This window comes from Metarhizium acridum, assembly GCF_019434415.1.
Source record: "Metarhizium acridum strain ARSEF 324 chromosome Unknown scaffold_29, whole genome shotgun sequence".
Classification (NCBI taxonomy): domain Eukaryota; kingdom Fungi; phylum Ascomycota; class Sordariomycetes; order Hypocreales; family Clavicipitaceae; genus Metarhizium; species Metarhizium acridum.
Window position 1 is genome coordinate 156804 of NW_027094017.1, and position 15412 is coordinate 172215.

The 15412-nt window shown below is 43.0% G+C and overlaps 5 protein-coding genes across 9 annotated transcripts; 2 read left to right on the forward strand and 3 right to left on the reverse strand.

Annotated features, from left to right (window-relative positions):
* Nucleotides 1-3859: 3859 nt before the first annotated feature.
* On the reverse strand, nt 3860-7737 carry MCD4_1 (Glycosyl phosphatidyl inositol anchor synthesis). 3 transcript variants are annotated; one of them, XM_066118001.1, is made up of 6 exons: nt 7298-7695; nt 5672-7224; nt 5395-5582; nt 5184-5334; nt 4982-5090; nt 3860-4915 (listed from the first exon to the last, which is right to left on the reverse strand). In XM_066118001.1, exons 1-6 carry the CDS (start codon nt 7473-7475, stop codon nt 4104-4106), a joined length of 2991 nt encoding a protein of 996 aa, XP_065976599.1. In that variant the 5' UTR covers nt 7476-7695; the 3' UTR covers nt 3860-4103. The 3 variants fall into 3 exon arrangements, with proteins under 3 accessions (XP_065976599.1, XP_065976600.1, XP_065976601.1); XM_066118002.1 differs by having other exon boundaries at nt 5672-7695; XM_066118003.1 differs by having other exon boundaries at nt 4982-5334; nt 5672-7737.
* Nucleotides 7738-8311: 574 nt separating this feature from the next.
* On the forward strand, nt 8312-10226 carry J3458_004106 (uncharacterized protein). The gene is made up of 2 exons (XM_007816050.2): nt 8312-8630; nt 8708-10226. The coding sequence occupies exons 1-2, from the start codon at nt 8428-8430 to the stop codon at nt 10044-10046; spliced, it is 1542 nt and encodes a 513-aa protein (XP_007814241.2). The 5' UTR covers nt 8312-8427; the 3' UTR covers nt 10047-10226.
* Nucleotides 10227-10612: 386 nt separating this feature from the next.
* On the reverse strand, nt 10613-10966 carry J3458_004107 (uncharacterized protein; the record flags this gene model as incomplete). Its single annotated transcript, XM_066118004.1, has 1 exon — nt 10613-10966. The coding sequence occupies one exon, from the start codon at nt 10964-10966 to the stop codon at nt 10613-10615; it is 354 nt and encodes a 117-aa protein (XP_065976602.1).
* A 220-nt stretch (nt 10967-11186) lies between these two features.
* J3458_004108 (uncharacterized protein) lies at nt 11187-12634 on the reverse strand (the record flags this gene model as incomplete). Its single annotated transcript, XM_066118005.1, has 3 exons — nt 11187-11401; nt 11458-11865; nt 11950-12634. The coding sequence occupies 3 exons, from the start codon at nt 12632-12634 to the stop codon at nt 11187-11189; spliced, it is 1308 nt and encodes a 435-aa protein (XP_065976603.1).
* Nucleotides 12635-13107: 473 nt separating this feature from the next.
* Nucleotides 13108-15293, forward strand: MSP1_1 (mitochondrial dynamin GTPase Msp1). 3 transcript variants are annotated; one of them, XM_066118007.1, is made up of 5 exons: nt 13108-13279; nt 13346-13431; nt 13519-13792; nt 13879-14251; nt 14311-15293. In XM_066118007.1, the coding sequence occupies exons 2-5, from the start codon at nt 13372-13374 to the stop codon at nt 14843-14845; spliced, it is 1242 nt and encodes a 413-aa protein (XP_065976605.1). In that variant the 5' UTR covers nt 13108-13279; nt 13346-13371; the 3' UTR covers nt 14846-15293. The 3 variants fall into 3 exon arrangements, with proteins under 3 accessions (XP_065976605.1, XP_065976604.1, XP_065976606.1); XM_066118006.1 differs by having other exon boundaries at nt 13108-13431; XM_066118008.1 differs by having other exon boundaries at nt 13108-13431; nt 13526-13792.
* The last annotated feature ends 119 nt before the right edge of the window (nt 15294-15412 follow it).

Here is a 15412-nt window from a genome sequence, read left to right on the forward strand (position 1 = left end):
AGCTTAAGCTTATATAAGAAAGTTTCTTATATTACCCTTATAATTATTATATAATTTAGGCTTAAGGAATTTTAATATATTATTATTATTAATAAAGGATATAGGTATAAGATTTTAAACTACTATAAGTTTCTCTTCTTATACCTTAAGTTTTTTATAAAGATTATTCTATTAATTAAGAAGCTATTAATTCTACTTCTTAAGCTTAGTAATCTTATTATAAAGGTACTTTAATATCTTCTTAAGGTTAATAGTCTTTTCACTTAAAGTAAATATCTTAAAAGTTATTACTACTTAAAGTTTTAAGGTAACTTATTAAATAAAATTAATTAAAATGTAATAATAGCTTAGGTTTTAAGGTATAGTAGGTTTATCTCTTAAAAAGTAAGTTAGGTTAAATGCTATAAAGTAGCTTTTTAAGTAATATTATAATAAGGCTATTAAGAGTATAACTTTTAATAGTAAAACTATTACTTAAATTAATTAATAGAGATTTAAACTATTTAGCTATAGGAATACCTTCTCTTTAAGTACCCGTTTATCTCTTTATTATAGTCTTAGATTAAATAAATCTTATTTAATCCCTTATACTAGATTAGGTTAATCCCTTTTAATCTATTAAGTTAAATTAAACTAATCCCATTTAATCCCCTCACGTGACCTGCGATCCCGTTAGGCCTTATTCTTATTTATATACTAGCAGCCTATAATACCGGCTAACTGCTTTAGGTACCCTTAGTTCGTAATAATAACATAGAATGTAAACGCGCTAGTAGCTATAACGTATATAATAACTATAATAGAAATATAAAAACACTTATAATAAAAATAAATATTTTTATAGAATTAAATAAAATATTACGCGAATAAAAAGAGATTACTAGTATTAATCTTAAAGAAGAGATATAAAGTATACCTTATTCGTAAAAATATTAAAACTAAGTAACCTAATAATAAACTTAACTAAAAGAAGATTAAATTATTTCTTATTAAATAAAAAATCTTAAATATTAACTATAAACTATTATTACTAAATAAAATAAGAATCTATCTTATATTTTATATATTACTATTAAAGAAAGTATTAAATAAATTTATAATTACTATTAATATTATAATAGAAGATACTAATAAATATAAAGTTAAACGAATACTTAAAGTATAAGGAGATATAAAGAATTATTATTATCTCGTTAAATAAAAGGGATATTTAAACTTTAAAAACACCTAAAAGCTAGCTAAGAATCTTATGAATTACTTAATATTACTTAAATAGTTCTATTAAAGAATAAAAACTTATTAAGAATAAGAAAATCTAAGTCTACTAAAAACTTAAGTGTTTAATTAAGTATATTAAACTTTAACTTTAAACGCTTTTAGGCCTTTAACTTATTTAAACTCTTTATATTATAAGTAATTATCTTTATAGCCTTTTATTATAAAAATTTCTCTTAATAATAAATCCTTTATAAACGAGCTATTACCTACTTTAAATTCTTTTTAACTAAAGCATATTCTCTATTAAAACGATTCTTTTTATAAAGAATATAATTATAAGTATTTAAAGACGTTTTGCTTAAATTACAGCTAGTATAACCACGTAAAGTATATTCGCTATACTTATCTTTCCCTTTAATAATAATATACTTTTAATTGTTTTTTTAATATAAATTATAGGAAAATATAATAAAGTTAAAGGTAAATATAAACTTAAAAAGACGTTTATAATTAATCTTTTAATTAAGGTAAGATTATTATTTTAAAATACGATTAAAAGACATTATAAAAAGAATAATAAAGAAAGAAAAAAGGGAAAAGAGAGAAAGAAAGAGAATACTTACTAAATAAACGAAATAGCCTTAAGAATAAGACTAATAAGGGAGAAGTATTATATTATAAACTAAGAGTACTTAAAGTAATTAGCTAGCATTATAAGCTACTAGTATATAAATAAGAATAAGGCTTAATAGAATCGCAGGTTACGTAAGGGGATTAAATGGAATTAATTTAATTTAACTTAATAGATTAAAGAGAATTAACCTAATCTAATATAAGGGATTAAATGGAATTTATTTAATTTAAGACTATAATAAAGAGATAAACGAGTACTTAAGGAGAAGGTATTCCTATAATTAAATAGTTTAGATCTCTATTAATTAATTTAAGTAATAGTTTTACTATTAAGAGTTATACTCTTAATAGCCTTATTATAATACTACTTAAAAGCTACTTTATAGTATTTAACCTAACTTACTTCCTAAGAAACAGACCTACTATACCTTAGAACCTAAGCTACCGTTATAATAGTATAGTGTGTTTTTAGAAAATTACATAATCTAGTTTTTAAGCTTATAATAAGCTATTAAAACCCACTTTTTTATATAAGCTAATTAGTTATAATATTAGCTAATTTATGTATTTATTATTATAATTCAAGTATTTTATTAGATTTATTATTAATTATTTAAGCTTTTTTGAAAATTGAAAATGTAGTTTTCTTGTCAATGCTCTGACATTGTGGTCCCCCGTAACAGTAATAGTGGGGCCGGGGCCGGGGCCCCGTTGAACGTTGCACTTGAGACTTTCAAAACGAGACTTTCAATCGTGGCCGGCTGCAACTCTGATATATAGAGCCGTCAAATTGAAGTGCTCGGGTCTGGAGGTGAGTTAATCCCTTGGCCTGCCTGCGCAAGCTCGCTAGACGCAAGCTCAAACTATGAGCCTGGAGATGTGAATTGCTCGGCGGACTCACTCTTTGCTAGGTGCGCTTATCCCCCCGCTATTTACTGTATTTAAACTCTTTTAAAATACTGAATTAGGTAAGTAAAAATTTTATAATGAAATAAATTTACTTATTATTAAATTAAATTATATGAAAAAAGGTAAATAAAGGGTATTTAATAAAACTATATTTTAGCTATATTTAAGCTGAATATATTATATTTACTTGCTATAAAGTTTACTTTAACATATAATAACATATAATAACATATTATAATATAAAGCCTTATAGCTAGGTACCTCGTAGAGCGTGAGCGCACCTAGCAAAAAGAGTGAGCCTGCCGGGCAATTCACATGGAGATGGAATAGATCGGAGGCTAGTGGCTGAGGCCCGCCTCCGAGGTGTCCAATTGTTGGGGAACCTGGCAGCCACCCCCGTACTTGCCCGGAACATCCAAGCAGACAACGACATCGAAGCAAAGAGTCAAGTCTGGGGAACCGGGGTCACAGGTGAGTTTTTGGTGCCAAGGTCGCGGGGGTTGTGCCGGACGTACTTCGTACTGATGACGATATGGAGCCACCACACCAAGTTTCTTTGCAGAGAACGCGCCGTCTTGTCAATATTATACTCTCAAGGGTTCACTCCGGCACCTACTCAAAAGTAACAAGTCAGATCATCAGGCACATGCCTACATGTACCCAAGCACTTGACCTGAGTAACCCCCTGTTCGTGGTGTCTGGGCCTTGATGAAGGAGGGCAAGCAGGTGGTGAGTTTCACATGTGCTGCCAGTGCTTCTGACATCTAAGATCTCAGATGCCTGAGCTTTTGTTGTTGTGGACTGAAAAGTCCCGAGTGACATGGAGACTATCCCGGTCTTTCAGCTGCCAGTACAAACTTCGTTAGGCGTCTTATCAACTAGTCAAGTACTCGGCAAGGTGTCTGGCTCAAATACTCTCTTTCTCTGTGCATCTTGGGAAGTCCATCAAAGTCTACCAGGTACCTAAAGTAGGTAGATTATTATAAATCTAAACAAGTGGCACAAATACTCTCTCTGTCCATCATACAGTTATCTGGTCAGATATTTCGCTGCTACCACAGCACATCCCATTCGTGCCGAAATAGTAACATATATGGTCCTTCGCATCCTCCAGACATCACGATTGACAGCTGTCGCCCAGCTGGATAGCACAGCATTACAACATAAAGCTCTAATTTTGATTATAGATTGCCTGACGCCCGTGCATATGTAGCTGCATAAATTTGACGAAGCATGGGCCCCTCGTGTACAAGAGCCATCATCTCGCCCCTCGGTGTGGGGTACGAACCTGATTCTCATCAAGGAAATCTGAAATCCGTCATTGCAATCCATTTATATTTTCTCTATTGTCTTTTGGCTTCATTTGAATAACTGTTGCCATTTGGGGCTCCTTTGTTTTTCATTGTAGACCCTGACTGGCTAGTCGTAGGATCAAGTTCGCTTTGCCCATCCCCCACGTTAATGCCTGATATAAACAAGGTGCTGACGCCCTCAAGGCCAGCAACAAACACACAAAGCAGACTTGCAATGGCGAAGTGGCTGATTGTGGAGCCTATCTCCAACCATGAGCCCTCGTCTTTGACAACCCAAAAGAAATAGAGCGTCAGAATATCGCTAATTGCCATGACCACCATGAAGAGAGCTGATGGGGCGACTCCTAACCTTTTATTTAATACTCCCAAATTGGCAGAAATAAGAGCAAATGGGATCATCAACTTTAAAATTAGCAACGCTCCCTGAGAAAAAGGATCAAATACTGGTATCAGGCGGTAAACGCTGTCAAGACTAAATGAAGAAACGGACGCAACGTTGCCTGTACTGAAAAAGGCCGATTGCAGTAGTACCAGGAAGAAAAGCGCCACCCGTGCATCCGAGAGCCTGAGTTCTCGATGTTGTATCAAGTCTTGGTTATATGTATTAGGTTGCACCAAGCTCCCGTTGTTTTGCTGATGCTTGCGGCAGAAAATTTCGGCTGCGTACTCCAGGCGCACCCAAACAAGTAGGGTCACTGAGAAAGCGACGTAAAAAAGGCCTTCATATGAGATTGTAAGAATGACAAATGTAGGTGCGCATGTCAAAAAAATGACTACAAGTCTATGCAGGTAATGTGTATTAGGCTGAAGGCGATAAAAGAGGGGCATTAGGAGAGACACGACTGAGAAAGTTAGAGGCCAGGACATGAACCGCATGGAAAGTCAACTGCGTGCCACAAATTACATACTGAGGATAGCCCATCCAAGAACTTGATTGCCGACTGGGAGACCTCGCTTAGCCTGAAGGGACAAGGCGCTAGACCGCGTTACAAGCATGGACAAGAGAATAAGTCCCACCTGTTGATATGATACTGCGTCAGTTACTCATTTCGAAGAATAAGCAGAGAATACAATGGCAACAGAGAAGGTGATAGTAGCCATTTGTCATACCTGGATGCCAGTTAATGTTCGCTGAATATTCTTGTTTGACTTCTTAAGTGAAGGATCTGAGCTGGCAGCCCACGAAAAATCGGCGAGAACGATGTCTTCGAGAATCAGGTAAAGAAAGCCAACGAGAAACATGACAAAGCCACCAGCAAGGCTAGAAATCATCAGTCTCATGAATTTACCCTTATAATAACCATGCGTTGAGTCTGCTTACATTAGACCAATGCTTTCAACTTTCATGGCTGGAAGCAACGTGAATGTGCTCATTGTCAGGCATGAAGCTGCCCATGTCATGATGAGCAATGCATGGTTTTGTAAGAAAGACAGGCCATACGTGACAGGCCAAGCCGCTGCCAGGACAAACAATCCGGTCAGTACCTCTCGATAAATATATCCGACAGCCTAATGAGGGTCAGTGTGGGTTGGCAAAGGGCGCAGAGAAGGGTAATGAGTCATGGCGACTGCATATCTTGAGTAACCGGCTCACTCACCAGAGATTGTATGACAGCAATGTAAAAAATGGTATGAAGAAACAGCGTCGCCACACCTCCTGCGGACTGAATGTGGCCAAATAATACCAATCTTCCGTGATAAAGACTCTGTCTATGGGCATAAACTTCTTCCCAGAATACAACAGGAAAGAAGGCATATAAATAGTATGTGAGGGGTGATTTGGAAATAATGAACGACGCATAAAGAGCAAACAGAATTCCCAAAAAGGTGGCGGCACTGAAAAGAGTCCTTTGCGCTGCTATTTCCTCGTGGACGACAAACATGTTTACCACTATGGTTGTGGCATATGCCATCCAGCCAAGATATCCCATGGTAATAAGAGCCCGAAGAAACAGCCAGTCATACGTTTGGAGATAGCGCAGGCCCTGCAGCGTTGCTTGAATGAGGGTATTTGACTCCTCAATAGCCTCTTCATACTGCCCATTTGCAATGAGATCTACAATCGCAGCAATGCGGTTTTCAGGAGAACCCTCTCCGTCAAACGCGTGGTATGCCTTGAATCGCAGTTCATTCGTCTTCTTTTTATTTTCCTTGACACGATACATCTCCAAAATACCTTTGGCATTGACAAGCGATGCATAAGCCTTCTCGCTATTGTCTGCGGCCAGATATGATAAGGGAAGCTCTCCGACCGAATTAGCTGGGAACTCGGCACCGATCAAGTAGGACATTAAGGCGGCGATGTCCGCCTGGTTAATATCGTGTCGACGAATGTGATCGAGCCCCCAATCTAATGAGTACGCATCATGTCCTGGGGCAATAGTACCAGGATGCACCTCAGGAGCGGCCACACCGGAACCCCACGTAATGAAAGGCGTGCGGGTATTATCTGGATGACCATCACCGTGACTGCCCCAGTCACTCATGCCATGATCTGCGGTGAATACAAAGGCTGTTCTGTCATCTGCGTAAAATTTCTGGACAAGTTCTGTTATCTCCTTAACGCCTTGGTCCACCACTTTGATATTATTTAAATATTCCTTTGAGTACGGTCGATAGGAGTGCCCAGTTGTATCAAGCCCAAGCAGATGTAGGAAGAAAATAATCTTATCCTGGCGAAGGGCTTTATTAAGAGTCTGGTTTATTGCGGCCTCTGCAAAAAAGTGCTTAACATGGTCAAACACCCAGTAGTCGAGGCGAAGAGCATCCTGAGTAAAATCTTCGAACTCTGGTTCGTACATATATGTATCAACCCGGCCGGGAACAGCTCCTTGTTCGAACATGGGCAAGATATCTGGGCTACCCCAGCTCCAAGTATGACGACTTCGGTTAAAGACACTATCGAAATTGACAGGGTTGAGTTTCCAGCCGGTGGCGACGGCGGAAACATCTTCGTATAACCCGGCGATCAAAGCTACATGCCCCGGGCGGGACTCTGTAGGCACACGGGTATGGGAGACGCCGAAGGTGCCTTCTTGAAGGACGCGGGATCGCAGGAAAGGTGCGAGAGGCCTGGGGATGAGATCCTTTTCGTTTTGAGGATACGGCTCGGGAAATGATTGAAAGGCTTTGTCTGCTCTTAGTCCATCACCTGCAACAGCAGTTTGTCAGCATGTTTGTGGTAAGATTGGGAGCAAAATTTGGCCCAAACTGAGTGTACTTGCCAACAAACAAAACTAGCCTGTCAGCTGGAGGCTTTGATAACGGGGGACGTTCAACTCCGAAGAGCTGCATGCCAGACACAATGGGGCTCACGAAATATATATCGAAGATAGAATATATATAAACGAGATGGAATATTACGGCCGTGGCCAGGAAGGCAAAACGAGTGGCTGCCGCCATGCTGGCGACGGAAGTTGCGATGTCGCTGTTTGTGTCAGGTTTCCGTTAGCAGCAGCCCATTGAGTCTGATGCCAAACGATCGCGACGACTTTGCAAGGCTCTCGGGCATAGACTGGTTACAAAAGAGGGGCAGCCTAATGCACCAGACACTGTGACAGTGATGGTCTCGACGCGTTGAGTAGTGAACGAGACCAAATCTTGAAGTGCGCCTCGCAGTGCGGACGTGGCTAGTCGGGGGAATAGGCATTTGTTAGACGCTCCGTCTGGTATGTAGTCCGCACTGCTAAAATAACCAAGGGAGATTTGGGCCGTCTGGTTAAACCATTTTTTCAATGGAACCAGCCCAATTCAAATATTATTGGCTACCCCCTGAGGTAGTAGTACTAGTGTCCTTTTTCTTGGGGGCGTGCTTGCGGGCGACACCACCTCGTGGTTCCACGTCCCGTGGGGTCTAAGACGCCCTCTATTGGCAGTCCCATGGTCCCACTTGTCACATTTGTATCTTAACTGTGTTTGGAGGGCAAGGTTGAATCCGCTAGGCGAAGGGCGAAGGGGTGCTGGGCATTGGCATTAGCACGGACGAACAAAAGGAGAGGTTTGAAACAATGAATGCGTGAAACAAGTCATAGCTGGATGCTAGGCTATTCAATTGCACAGGCATTGTAAGGAGCATTGTATGTTGAGAGTCGAATTAAAACAAAGCGCGTGCGAGCTACTCCGTACATACCTACCTAGGTAGGTAGGTAGGTATATTATGAGGGAGGGGGCCCCCCAGGAGTCATATCGCAGCCAAAGAGATAAAAGAGAGAATTGTGTGCGCCTAGTAAAAGGGGGCGCTCGACTACGCTTTACTGTGCGCATTACCTGCATATTACGTGGCCCAACAAACCCGACAGCTCCTCCGTACGAACATTAAAGTAGTGAGCTTGTTGTGCCGTGCGACAACACAATAATGAGTGTAATATCAGATACCGTCGCCTCGCTGAAGGCGCTCGCCAGGCCAAACAACAAATATAGGGCCATCCCGGCGCCTGTGACGGGACGAAATCACGCACAGCAAGTCTTTGATGAGCGGCCTCCTCGCTCAAGGTTGTTTAAACTATCAATGAGCGTCATGTTGCTCGCTGTCCTTGTTTTTCTGGGCTTTGCCTTCGCGTAAGTGGAACTTGCTCCCGCACATCACCACGCAGCATCCCATTCCGCAAGTTTGCTCAACAAGAGACTCCTTACAGGCGAGACCGATCAGCCTCTAAGTCATGCGTTAACAACGGCTCTTGCACCCACGATTTTCGCAAGCACTGGGGCCAGTACTCGCCGTACTTCTCAGCACACAAGGGATCTATTAAGCCAGACATCCCGTCGGGGTGCGACGTCACCTTTGCTTCAATCTTGTCTCGACATGGGTCCCGCAACCCGACGGCCGGCAAGTCCAAGGCCTACAAGGACCTGATTGAGCGGATTCAAAAAGACGTCAAGGACTATGGGAAGGGCTTCGAGTTTCTCAAGGACTACAAGTATACTCTAGGTTCTGACGACCTCACCCCCTTTGGCGAGCAGGAAATGGTCAAGTCTGGAAAGAAGTTCTTCAAGCGCTATCAGAAGTTAGCCGAGGATTCGACCCATCCTTTTGTTCGAGCCTCGGGCTCTGAAAGAGTCGTCATGTCGGCACAAAATTTTGTTCATGGCTTCTACAAAGCCAAGGCCAAGAATGGCAGTAAATACCTGGAGGATATTCTCGTCATTCCAGAAGGCAACGGCTCCAACAATACCTTGGACCATGGAACCTGTGGTGCGTTTGAAAATGGACCTAACGCGGAGCTTGCACGCGACAAACAAGCCCCCTGGAAAAATGTCTGGGCCACTCCCATAATGGAACGTCTTAACGCGAAGCTTCCTGGCGCCAAGATTACCCTTGAGGAAACGGTTTACTTTATGGATCTTTGCCCCTTCAACACTGTTGCCTCGGAAAAATCGACAGTTTCCGACTTTTGTCGCTTGTTTTCCAAGGAGGAGTGGCATGGGTATGAGTACTACGAGTCGTTGGAGAAGTGGTATGGCTATGGACCAGCAAATCCGCTAGGACCGACTCAGGGAGTTGGATATGTTAATGAACTCATTGCTCGACTTTCACACTCTCCAGTTCAAGACCGCACATCAACAAATGAAACGCTCGACTCTAACCCGTCGACGTTCCCTCTCAACCGGCTGCTATATGCCGACTTCAGCCATGACAACACAATGATGACAGTCTACGCCGCACTCGGTATATATACCAACGCTACTGAAATTCCCACCGATCACAGGGTATCCTCCAAGAAAGCCGACGGATACTCTGCTTCACAAGCCGTGCCGTTTGGAGCACGCATGTATGTCGAAAAGATGCACTGCGGCCAAGACGACTACGAAATGGTCCGAGTTCTCGTCAATGATAGAGTAATCCCTCCCAAGGGCTGCAAGGCAGACAAGCTCGGACGCTGTGAAGTTGGTGACTTCCTCAAGGGGTTGGACTTTGCCAAAAAGGGTGGTCTCTGGGACCAGTGTCGAACCGAGGGAGAGCATACCAGGGGATAGATGATACCATGAGATGTATTGATTTAGCGACTTGAGCTTGTTTTGCTTTCCCCTCTAGGACGTCTAGACTTTAGCTATTTGATAATCTATGTAATGCATGACTCAAGTGTTGGCCCTACTTACGCCTCGTAGAGTGTAAGCGAGAAGTAAATAAACAAATAAACAAACAAACAAACAAATATATGTTGGATATATACTGTAGTCCCTGCTAGGTACCTAGGTACCTAGGTAGGTATATATGCTCCCGGTAAATTCGTAAACAGAGCTTTAAAAGTATTGTATTTTTGTATATTTCACTATATTATATTATAATATATTATAAGATTTATTTATTTATTTTAGGTACCCTAGAGCTATTATAAGCTTTTCTAGTACTTTTACATGCAGCTTAAGTGGGAAAACCCTTTTTATAGGAAGAAAAATCCTCTCGCTTTTATTTTAGGTTATCTTTACCTTGCTATAACCTTAAGGTTATATAATTATCATATGTGTACTGTGTTTATACTGTAGTATGTTCATGGACATACACGTATCGAAAAGCAGATGCATCCTGCCATGGACTGCACTTAGATACCCTGATGTCCTACTGCGCGAATAGACTCCCTACCATTAGGGTCGCTCACCTGCTCCCCAGAGAGCATATGTCTAATGAAACAATAAGACTGGTTCCATGAGACATTGTAGGTCCTTCTCTCGACTTCTTGAGCAGAAACACGATCCACAAGTGTAGGTCTCCAAGTGGAAGTGGAAGCTTGCAACTTGGTTACAGCCGTTTGCTCAACTGTCCTTGGGTTGTAAACACAATGCTCTAAAGTTGGTTCTTGCCACCCATCTAAATAATCAGGCCTCGGGTTCACCCCTACTACTGGCATCCTATCATGCTTATCGGTTTTTTTTTCTTTTTGCTGAAGCTGAATCATGACTTCTCGGAGAAAAACTTTCAGGTCTTAGCCCATCGTGCGAGAATTCAAGAAACTAGGCAATTTGCGAATGGATCAAGCACTCGAGCGTATTGACTGTCTTTTCTCGCCCCATGGCTTGCGACTAAATAAATGCCCTCAATTGAACATACGGACATCTTTACTGATGAGTCCGAGGGTTAGTAGGTAGTATAGTCCGTCCATCCTAGCCATTCAAATCTTAATTCAGTCGCTCAGTAAGTGACTTAATCACTCTGCTGTAAAATTTGGATGCTTGAGTCCGTGGGAAGGTGATTTCTTCGACCAAGTAGTCCGGTAGCATCCGAATCAAATCACCATCGCGGTCTGTATCAAGCTGAGGGCGGTACGTAAATTGGACGTCGTCGTAACTATCGGAAGCATCTCCAGCATCCAGGGAAAGCTTGAAGTGCAGAGCTTCAACAAGTTAGCATTGTGCTTTGTTAGTGTTGGGTGTCTCTTGGGAAGCTTACTCCCGTTTCTCCCAGTTTGAATGCAGTCAAAAACGCTTCCACCATCACCGCGTTTCATCCCTCGGACAATAAGACCTGTTAAGTCGCCATAGAGGTCTTCCTTTGCTTGTGCCGCTAGAACAACTTCCGATGAGGCTGATTTGTGGCCCATGGCCCCAGGCTTTAATGCGCCTCCCGGGATTTTTGCACTAGCTTCCGCAGCTCTGCTCGCCGAGAGTTTAGCAGAGAGTGATTTTATCTCAGACCGAGCATTCGATAATGATGCTTCCAGGCCACATATTTTGCTTTCCAAGTCACAAACGTTAGTTTCGCTACGCTCTAAATGCTGGCGTACCTGCTCGCCTTGCTTCACCAGTGCCGATTGCGCATTCAATTCCTCCTTGAGCGACTGAATAAGTTTGTTTGACGCTGCCAACATGTCAGGTATTCCGAATTAAAGGTCCCAATATAACAATGGATATTCTCCCATTGACTGCAGGGCCAAAGCCTTACCTGCCGTATTTTCCTCTGACTGCTTTTTCAGCCTTTCAAAATTGCGTTCTGCGGCAATCATTCCCACTTCGCGCAGATCGTTGTATCGTGCCTTTAGCGAGTCGTACTTCTTTGTCAATTCTCCTAATCGCCTCCGAGTTGCAACCTCGTCCATATTATTGGTATAATCCGCTGGGCATTGCTCCTCTGCGTCGATTGCAGGCTTTGTCTCTTGCTGTCCTAGCTTCTCCACACATTTCGGCTCCTCATCACCACTCACAAACGTTGATTCATGCTCCCTGTCAATATTCTGAGTGTATAATGTGCCCGAAGATCCTGTGTTCCGCGACAAGCCGGCTAGTCGCCCCTGTTCATGAGATGAAGAAAGATTTGGATATGGTTTTCCCAAGGCGACCTTGTCTGGTTCGTCCATATCTTTTCCGTCGGCTCCAGCTTGTAGAATAGTATTGCTTTTGCTCTTCTCCATTAATATTTGCCTCGCCACCGCCGGTAGTACTAAATGACTCGTGCCGCTCTTGACACTCCGCGTTGATCTTTGGGACGGCTTCGTTACTCGTGTTGTAGAGTTCGTTGTTCGGTCACGACTTCGCTTAGATGCTAGAGCCTTCCCAGCAAGCTCCTGGGAAGGCGGCATACCAATCGCTTCGACATCGTCGAAATCTGGTTCAGAATCGGAGAGGACCATGGAAGCAAGGTTGCCCACCACATGCGAACGAGGAGCCATCCGTCATGTGGAGCAGTAAATTGAGAGTGACGAGTAGTCGTATATTCGAAAATAGATGGCTTCTTGTAATGCGGCTTGAGGCATAAATTATCCTCTGTCGCTTCATCCAGTCGAGAATCAGGAAATCTTCAACAGTATTATGGTGTGGAAGAGTATTATGTTGCGGGTTCTGCTAAACAGGTAAACAGGCCGGTGGTATTTCCATTTTGGGTAGAATGTAAACAACTCGTCATTCATAAGATGGCCTGCCTTCGTCCAAGTTACGTAAGCACGTATATGTCTCATCTGACGCCGAGGGTGCTCCGTAGCAGAGGCAAGTGGCAAACACTGTGCCAAAAAGGGAATAGGTCCTAGCACAAGTGGATACGTAGCACATGAATGCGAAGACGATACTCCATACTCGCGTACGGAGTAAGGAGATTCGACTTACCACACTCATGACGAAATCCCAATCTAGTCGTTTGAACATATTGTACAATAACTTTTAAAAGCATGTAAGACGACTGGGAAAATCCTTTGTTTCTCTGTATGTACGTTTTGATCAACCGTCTGCGACAACTTCTTATCAGTTGTGAGAGGTCCAAACAGGGCAAGTCCGCATAATACGTAAGAACGTCCCGGCTTTGCGCTCTCTCTATTAACTAAGCCATACCCTGATGCCCGGGAAACCAGTCCGGTGGCTGCGTTCGATTCTCGGTATGGGTGAACGACGGAAACTCGGCGATGTCGCCCTTGACCTTTTATTATTTGCCGGCATGGTATGTCATACCTAACTGAATCGGCCCGCGTCCCAACTTCCCCCTGAGAAAATTATATGTTTATTGACCATAGAGCTTATTTCATAGATGACAGCTGGACTCTATGTCGCCAGAAATCTTCTCACACCGATGCTGAGCAATCTGGCTGACCCCGACAAAGAAAAACACGAACAAGCCAGACGGCAGGCCAAGGCACACCTCGAGCGATTGAATCGTCAGCAGAATATAGACCGAGATGGAGACGATGAGAGCGGAGATGCCAGGATGATTCAAAGAGTTGAGGATCTGGTTTTGAACGAGTACGAGAACTTGGTCGCGCTGGAAATGGTCGCCCCAGAGGACATACACGTTGGATTTAATGGTGAGCGCATGCCCTGCTTTGACTGTGCGAATAAATGGTCATGTAGTATCTCTGAAGCGAACTGACCGACGATTTCTCGTTCACAGATATTGGTGGGCTTGATTCGATCATTGACGAGCTGAAAGAATCCGTGATATACCCGCTTACGATGCCGCATCTGTATTCCCATGCTGCGCCTTTACTGTCAGCACCGTCCGGAGTGCTTCTGTTTGGACCCCCAGGTTGTGGAAAGACCATGCTGGCAAAGGCGTTAGCCCTTGAAAGCGGAGCTTCGTTCATCAACCTTCACATCTCCACCATGACAGAGAAGTGGTACGGTGATTCTAACAAAATAGTTCGTGCTGTCTTTTCCTTGGCACGTAAGATGCAGCCAGCTATCATATTCATCGACGAAATAGACGCGGTTCTAGGAACAAGGAGGAGCGGGGAGCACGAGGCCAGCGGTATGGTCAAAGCTGAGTAAGGTTTCCTTCTTCGCAGTCTTCCATAAGTGGTCCGGATTTTAACATGGAGGCCAGGTTTATGACACTATGGGATGGCCTAACATCGGCCAATGCATCGGGAATGCCAGCTCAAATCGTCGTTTTAGGGGCTACAAACCGCATACATGACATTGATGAGGCAATCTTGCGCCGTATGCCCAAAAAATTTCCTGTGCCTCTCCCTGGCCTTGAACAGCGACGCAAAATATTGCAGCTCATTCTACAGGATACAAAGACAGACGCTGAGCATTTTGATTTGGACTACGTATCGAAGATCACTGCAGGAATGTCAGGTAGTGACATCAAAGAAGCTTGCCGTGATGCCGCCATGGCACCTGTTAGGGAGTACATGCGACAATACAGAGGTGAGGGGCGGCGAATGGCTTCGGTTGATTCTAGTCAATTCCGCGGTATTAGGACGGATGACTTTCTTAGCAATCGAGGCAGCCATATGGACAAGACGGATGGCAAGAGCACCAAAGACGCGGCTGGCAAGAGGAAAAACAAGAGCCGAGGATCTGGTGGCGAGTATGAGAACGTGGATGAACTCCTGGTCGAAAGCCAGGATTAGGCAGTACTGGGATCGGCATCGTGACGAAACCTCTGTGAGATAGTGGCCGTCACTGACAACGACATGAAGCATCAAATTTCTGTTGCTGTGCTGTAATATGTCCTCGATGATAGCATGCAGTTTGATGTGACGCACCATGCCTTTCCGCCAGCTATGTCTAGCCTCCTGCCTAGTATGTAGGTAGAGAGCCTGAGCCATCAAATTGTGCAGTAACTGCACATGCAGATATTGAGAGGGCTAGTTACCTGTTGGACTTTGATACCGTGCAAGGATTTTCACAGATTATAACGCATTGAAATATTGGAACTCGAGGCGTTTGATGCTCCGTGAATTGGAAGTGTCTTCAAAACATTTTGAGGTTAACTTGGCATCGCTGGAAAATCTGGCCAATTGATGTCTGGTCCTTTTACGTACTCTAAAGGGGCACCGACACGGTACAAGTAGCCACCCCTGAGATCACGCCATTGGGGGTTGCCCCACCGAGCGTTGTGACAGGACATCAGACTTGTGCTGATAAGCCAGAATGATTATTTCCTCCGTTCATCGGCGTCGGCATCATCGCTTTGT